At 38.0% G+C, this 8,148-nt stretch overlaps 1 protein-coding gene across 1 annotated transcript in view; it reads left to right on the top strand.

Moving 5' to 3' along the window:
* Window positions 1-7,874, top strand: part of LOC309862926 (uncharacterized protein) — a 175,675-nt gene extending 167,801 nt beyond the window's left edge. Inside the window, exon 5 of the mRNA XM_082727355.1 lies at window positions 7,811-7,874. Within this exon, the coding sequence (XP_082583481.1) occupies window positions 7,811-7,853 (43 nt within the window). The 3' untranslated portion in view covers window positions 7,854-7,874. The remainder of the gene's footprint in view (window positions 1-7,810) is intronic.
* Window positions 7,875-8,148: the final 274 nt, after the last annotated feature.

Raw genomic sequence — 8,148 nt, 5'->3', positions numbered from 1 at the left:
TTTTGACTTTCAAATATTGTTGAGTAATTTCATTTAGTCTCAATTTTTCCATCCTGGGAAGCATAATAAGCACAATGCACTGAACTTATATTCATATTTTGATTAGAAAGTAGACTACAAATGATGGTTTTTCATGGTTTTAAAACAATAGTTCAAATTTGAGGAGAAAAGTTACAAAAACAAAAAACATCTCCAAGCAGTTCAACTTAAAATCAACAAACACAAAAGATAACACTGCATTCTTATCACAGGCATCTAAGAGACAGAGGGAAAACAAACTTGTCTTCAACAATTTCTAAGCCTATGCAAGAAAATCTCTCTCTCTCTCTCTATATATATCTGTGCATCAACCACTTAAAGGTGAACAAAAATAATAACCATGAAGGATTGAAAAACTGGACCGAGAGCCCTTATGAGAAGTGGAATTGTAGGATAATGACTCACAGGAGAAACAATTCTTTAAAGAAACCTTGGTAAACTTTTAGGATTTGAAAATAATTTCCTTAGATCTAAGACAGTAATAATGAAAACTGTAGAAAACTTAAAAAACAAAACAAAACAACAACAACAACAAACCCTCTTTACTAAGGTTATGTGTTCAGCACCATTTTTTTGCAGTTAATTTCAGATAGAAAATCCCTTAAAATGCACAACCACATGTAAAATAGCTGTTAACACAGACACACACACACATACACACCCACATCTTTCCTTACTTGGCTTTTTATTTAGCTATACTATATCTTTTGTTTTAAATTTTTATTCATTAACTAAGTGTCTTCTCTATCCCTTGTTTTAAATTTCTATTTATTAGATAAATGTCTTCCTACATTGGATCCATTATTAAAAACTTCCTCAGTCTAACTTCTATTTAATTACTTTTGTATTCCTATTTAATTATATTTTTCTGTATGTGCACTTAAGCCCTTTTTGCATATAAAATGCACAGAGGCACACTTTTAAAAGGATATGTATAGGTACATCTACCCTTAAATAATTTATAATAATATTTATACCTTGAATGCCTATTAATATCTTTGTATTTATCCCCCCTGCAACTCTTTTACCATTTTTGCTAAGATCACCTGTCAATGATTGTTTATAAAGATATTGTTTATAAATGAGAAATACGGGAGAACTAGGATATTAAATCCTTTTTCTGGTCCTATGGGCATACTGAGACCAAATAGCTATTTTTTTTAATTAATTTATTTTTAAAATTTTTTTTTTATATAAACATGTATTTTTATCCCCAGGGGTACAGGTCTTTGAATCGCCAGGTTTACACACTTCACAGCACTCAACCAAAGCACATACCCTCCCCAATGTCCATAACACCACCCCCCCTTCTCCCAACCACCCTCCCCCCAGCAACACTCAGTTTGTTTTGTGAGATTAAGAGTCACTTATGGTTTGTCTCGCTCCCAATCCCATCTTGTTTCATTGATCCTTCTCCTACCCACTTAAGCCCCCATGTTGCATCACCACTTCCTCATATCAGGGAGATCATATGATAGTTGTCTTTCTCTGCTTGACTTATTTCGCTAAGCATGACACGCTCTAGTTCCATCCATGTTGTCGCAAATGGCAAGATTTCATTTCTTTTGATGGCTGCATAGTATTCCATTGTGTATATATACCACATCTTCTTGATCCATTCATCTGTTGATGGACATCTAGGTTCTTTCCATAGTTTGGCTATTGTGGACATTGCTGCTATAAACATTCGGGTGCACGTGCCCCTTTGGGCCACTACGTTTGTATCTTTAGGGTAAATACCCAGTAGTGCAATTGCTGGGTCATAGGGCAGTTCTATTTTCAACATTTTGAGGAACCTCCATGCTGTTTTCCAGAGTGGCTGCACCAGCTTGCATTCCCACCAACAGTGTAGGAGGGTTCCCCTTTCTCCACATCCTCGCCAGCATCTGTCATTTCCTGACTTATTGATTTTAGCCATTCTGACTGGTGTGAGGTGATATCTCATTGTGGTTTTGATTTGTATTTCCCTGATGCCGAGTGATATGGAGCACTTTTTCATGTGTCTGTTGGCCATCTGGATGTCTTCTTTGCAGAAATATCTGTTCATGTCCTCTGCCCATTTCTTGATTGGATTATTTGCTCTTTGGGTGTTGAGTTTGCTAAGTTCTTTATAGATTCGGGACACTAGTCCTTTATCTGTTATGTCATTTCCATATATTTTCTCCCATTCTGTCAGTTGTCTTTTGATTTTGTTAACTGTTTCCTTTGCTGTGCAAAAGCTTTTGATCTTGATAAAAATCCCAATAGTTCATTTTTGCCCTTGCTTCCCTTGCCTTTGGTGATGTTCCTAGGAAGATGTTGCTGCGGCTGAGGTCGAAGAGGTTGCTGCCTGTGTTCTCCTCAAGGATTTTGATGGATTCCTTTCGCACATTGAGGTCCTTCATCCATTTTGAGTCTATTTTCGTGTGTGGTTGTAAGGAAATGGTCCAATTTCATTTTTCTGCATGTCACTGTCCAATTTTCCCAGCACCATTTATTGAAGAGGCTGTCTTTTTTCCATTGGACATTCTTTCCTGCTTTGTCGAAGATTAGTTGACTGTAGAGTTGAGGGTCTATTTCTGGGCTCTCTATTCTGTTCCATTGCTCTATGTGTCTGTTTTTGTGCCAGTACCATGCTGTCTTGATGATGACAGCCTTGTAATAGAGCTTGAAGTCCGGAATTGTGATGCCACCAACGTTGGCTTTCTTTTTCAATATCCCTTTGGCTATTCGAGGTCTTTTCTGGTTCCATATAAATTTTAGAATTATTTGTTCCATTTCTTTGAAAAAGATGGATGGTACTTTGATAGGAATTGCATTAAATGTGTAGATTGCTTTAGGTAGCAGAGACATTTTCACAATATTTATTCTCCCAATCCAAGAGCATGGAACATTTTTTCCATTTCTTTGTGTCTTCCTCAATTTCTTTCATGAGTACTTTATAGTTTTCTGAGTATAGATTCTGTACCTCTTTGGTTAGGTTTATTCCTAGGTATCTTATGGTTTTGGGTGCAATTCTAAATGGGATGGACTCCTTAATTTCTCTTTCTTCTGTCTTGTTGTTGGTGTAGAGAAATGCAACTGATTTCTGTGCATTGATTTTTTATCCTGAAGCTTTACTGAACTCCTGTATAAGTTCTAGCCGTTTTGGAGTGGAGTCTTTTGAGTTTTCCACATATAGTATCATATCATCTGCGAAGAGTGATAATTTGACTTCTTCTTTGCCGATTTGGATGCCTTTAATTTCCTTTTGTTGTCTGATTGCTGAGGCTAGGACTTCTAATACTATGTTGAATAGCAGTGGTGATAATGGACATCCCTGCTGTGTTCCAGACCTTAGCGGAAAAGCTTTCAGTTTTTCTCCCTTGAGAATGATATTTGCGGTGGGTTTTTCATAGATGGCTTTGATGATATTGAGATATGTGCCCTCTATCCCTACACTTTGAAGAGTTTTGATCAGGAAGGGATGCTGTACTTTGTCAAATGCTTTTTCAGCATCTATTGAGAGGATCATCATATGGTTCTTGTTCTTTCTTTTATTGATGTGTTGTATCACATTGACTGATTTGCGGATGTTGAACCAACCTTGCAGCCCTGGAATAAATCCCACTTGGTCGTGGTGAATAATACTGTTTAATGTACTGTTCAATTCTATGGGCTCGGATTTTGGTGAGAATTTTTGCATCTGTGTTCATCAAGGATATTGGTCTATAGCTCTCTTTTTTGATGGGATCCTTGTCTGGTTTTGGGATCAAGATGATGCTGGCCTCATAAAATGAGTTTGGAAGTTTTCCTTCCATTTCTATTTTTTGGAACAGTTTCAGGAGAATAGGAATTAGTTCTTCTTTAAATGTTTGGTAGAATTCCCCCGGGAAGCCATCTGGCCCTAGGCTTTTGTTTGTTTGGAGATTTTTAATGACTGTTTCAATCTCCTTACTGCTTATGGGTCTGTTCAGGCTTTCTACTTCTTCCTGGTTCAGTTGTGGTAGTTTTATATGTTTCTAGGAATGCATCCATTTCTTCCAGATTGTCAAATTTGTTGGTATAGAGTTGCTCTTAGTATGTTCTTATAGTAGTTTGTATTTCTTTGGTGTTATTTGTGATCTCTCCTCTTTCATTCATGATTTTATTTATTTGGGTCCTTTCTCTTTTCTTTTTGATAAGTCGGGCCAAGGGTTTATCAATTTTATTAATTCTTTCAAAGAACCAGCTCCTAGTTTTGTTGATTTGTTCTATTGTTTTTTTGGTTTCTATTTCATTGATTTCTGCTCTGATCTTTATGATTTCTCTTCTCCTGCTGGGCTTAGGGTTTCTTTCTTGTACTTTCTCCAGCTCCTTTAGGTGTAGGGTTAGGTTGTGTATCTGAGACCTTTCTTGTTTCTTGAGGAAGGCTTGTACCGTTATATATTTTCCTCTCAGGACTGCCTTTGTTGTGTCCCACATGTTTTGAACCGTTGTTTTTCATTATCATTTGTTTCCATGATTTTTTTTTCAATTCTTCTTTAATTTCCCGTTTGACCCATTCATTCTTTAGAAGGATACTGTTTAGTCTCCATGTATTTGGGTTCTTTCCAAACTTCCTTTTGTGGTTGAGTTTTAGCTTCAGAGCATTGTGGTCTGAAAATATGCAGGGAATGATCCCAATCTTTTGATACCGGTTGAGTCCTGATTTAGGACCGAGGATGTGATCTATTCTGGAGAATGTTCCATGTGCACTAGAGAAGAATGTGTATTCTGTTGCTTTGGGATGAAATGTTCTGAATATATCTGTGATGTCCATCTGGTCCAGTGTGTCGGTTAAGGCCTTTATTTCCTTGCTGATCTTTTGCTTGGATGATCTGTCCATTTTGTGAGGGGAGTGTTAAATTCCCCTACTATTATTGTATTATTGTTGATGTGTTTCTTTGATTTTGTTATTAATTGGTTTATATAATTGGCTGCTCCCATGTTGGGGGCATAGATATTTAAAATTGTTAGATCTTCTTTTTGGACAGACCCTTTGAGTGTGATATAGTGTCCTTCCACTTCTCTTATTATAGTCTTTGACTTAAAATCTAATTGATCTGATATAAGGGTTGCCACTCCTGCTTTCTTCTGATGTCCATTAGCATGGTAAATTCTTTTCCACCTCCTCACTTTAAATCTGGAGGTGTCTTCGGGCTTAAAATGAGTTTCTTGGAGGCAACATATAGATGGGTTTTGTTTTTTTATCCATTCTGATACCCTGTGTCTTTTGACAGGGGCATTTAGCCCATTCACATTCAGGGTAACTATTAAGAGATATGAATTTAGTGCCATTGTATTGCCTGTAAGGTGACTGTTACTGTATATTGTCTCTGTTCCTTACTGATCTACCACTTTTAGGCTCTCTCTTTGCTTAGAGGACCCCTTTCAATATTTCCTGTAGAGCTGGTTTGGTGTTTGCAAATTCTTGCAGTTTTTGTTTGTCCTGGAAGCTTTTAATCTCTCCTTCAATTTTCAATGATAGCCTAGCTGGATATAGTATTCTGGGCTGCATGTTTTTCTCGTTTAGTGCTCTGAAAATATCATGCCAGCTCTTTCTGGCCTGCCATGTCTCTGTAGATAAGTCAGCTGCCAATCTAATATTTTTACCATTGTATGTTACAGACCTCTTTTCCTGAGCTGCTTTCAGGATTTTCTCTTTGTCACTAAGACTTGTAAATTTTACTATAAGGTGACAGGGTGTGGGCCTATTCTTATTGATTTTGAGGGGCGTTCTCTGAACCTCCTGAATTTTGATGCTCATTCCCTTTGCCATATTGGGGAAATTCTCCCCAATAATTCTCTCCAGTATAACTTCTGCTCCCCTCTCTCTTTCTTCTTCTTTTGGAATCCCAATTATTCTAATTTTGTTTCATCTTATGGTGTCACTTATCTCTCGAATTCTCCCCTCGTGGTCCAGTAGCTATTTGTCCCTCTTTTACTCAGCTTCTTATTCTCTGTCATTTGGTCTTCTATATCACTAATTCTTTCTTCTGCCTCATTTATCCTAGCAGTTAGAGCCTCCATTTTTGATTGCACCTCTTTAATAGCTTTTTTGATTTCAACTTGGTTAGATTTTAGTTCTTTTATTTCTCCAGAAAGGGCTTTTATATCTCCCGAGAGGGTTTCTCTAATATCTTCCATGTCTTTTTCGAGCCCATCTAGAACCTTGAGAATTGTCATTCTGAACTCTAGATCTGACATATTACTGATGTCTGTATTGATTAGGTCCCTAGCCTTCAGTACTACCTCTTGTTCTTTTTTTTGTGGTGAATTTTTCGCCTTGTCATTTTGTCCAGATAAGAGTATATGAAAGAGCAAGTAAAATAGTAAAAGTGTGGTAACAACCCCAGGAAAATATGCTTTAACCAAATCAGAAGAGATCCCAAATTGTGAGGGGGGAGAAAGGGGATAAAAGAGGTTCAAAAAGAAAGAAAGAAAAAAAAAAAGGAAAAAAAAAGAATTTAAAAAAGGAAAATGAATAAAGAAAAATATAAAAAGGAAAAAATATATATTAGATAAACTAGTTAAAAAACGTTAAAAAAGAAAAGTGTAAAAGTTTATAAAATATTACAGAAGAAGAGAACAAAAATGAAAAAGTAAAAAATTAAATTAACTGCAAGATTAAAAAATCACATGGAAAAAAAGAAAAGAAAAGAAAAAAAAAATCACAGGGAGAAAGCCATGTGTTCCGTGCTTTGCTTTCTCCTCCTCTGGAATTCTGCTGCTCTCCTTGGTATTGAAACTGCACTCCTTGGTAGGTGAACTTGGTCTTTGCTGGATTTTTGTTGATCTTCTGGGGGAGGGGCCTGGTGTAGTGATTCTCAAGTGTCTTTGCCCCAGGCGGAATTGTACTGCCTTTACCAGGTGCTGGGCTGAGTAATCCACTCAGCTTTGCTTTCAGAAGCTTTTGTTCCCTGAGTGCTTTCTGTAGAGTTCTGGAGGACAGGAATACAAATTGCGGCCTCCTGGTTTCTGGCCCGGAGGAGCCGAGAGCCCAGAGGCCCCACTCCTCAGTGCGCCCTCAGAGAACCGCGCCCAGTTACTCCTGTCTGCCTGACCTCAGGCCGCGCTCTGATTCACGGAGCCTGTGAAATGTTCAAGGTAACCCTGAGCTGCGAGCTTACTGTCGACTCTGTCTCTGTAGCCGGCTTTCCCGCTCCAATACGCGCATGCTCTGCGACACTCAGATACCCCCGATCCTTCTGTGACCCTGCTGGACCTGAGGCCACGCTGACCCCGCATGGGCTTTGCCCCAGTTTAGCCTCTGGAGCGATGTCCGTCATTGGAACAGCCTTTTAAAAGTCCTGATTTTGTGCATGGTTGTTCCGCCGCTTGCCGGGAGCCGGCCCCTCCCCCCAGGGTCTATCTTCCCGTCACTTTGGATTCACTTCTCCTCCGTTCCTACCTTTCAGAAAGTGGTTGTTTTTCTGTTTCCAGAATTGCTGTTCTTCTTCTCTTCCATATGCCGATGGATTTTCAGGTGTTTGCAATCTTTAGATAAGCTATCTAGCTGATCTCCGGCTAGCTGAAGTAGTCTCAGCCTGCTACTTCTCCGCCATCTTGACTCCTCCCCTTCGAGACCAAATAGCTTTTAAACAGCCCTATTGTGTTTTTTAACTGATGCTGAATTTTCAATAATTGTAAACCTATTTTTTCTCTCATTTAGAAAATGGTGATAGTACTAGTAGCCAGTTCATATAACTATATTATTTTAAATAAGTGGTTAGAAGACATAAGGGTTCAATCAATGCTAGTTATCATAATTGCTATCCTCCTTCTCTTCCAGAAGGTCATCATCTGTACTCTTTGCATCATTGGCTTCTTCATAATATTCAAGTTCCCAAAGTTCCCAAAGAGATGAAAGGAGGGAGGTAAGGAGAGAGAATGAGAGCGAGAGAGATCGAGATTATTCTCAAAGAAACCCTCCCTAATTACCTTTATCTAGGCTATAATTCTTGCTTATTATAATAATAATATTATGAATATTTCATATTCATAATATTAAAGGTATTTTTTCATCTATCCAATTATTATCTACCACTTCTGACTAGAGATTTATTTCTATATAAGCAAAGAGTTTCTATACTTTCCACTTCCCAATACTTAAGGAGGTGCTGAGACCTA

The sequence above is a fragment of the Mustela nivalis genome, assembly GCF_964662115.1.
Source record: "Mustela nivalis genome assembly, chromosome: 4".
Taxonomy (NCBI): Eukaryota; Metazoa; Chordata; class Mammalia; order Carnivora; family Mustelidae; genus Mustela; species Mustela nivalis.
The sequence above is the reverse complement of the archived record's forward strand: the minus strand, read 5'-3'. Positions and strand labels throughout refer to the sequence as shown.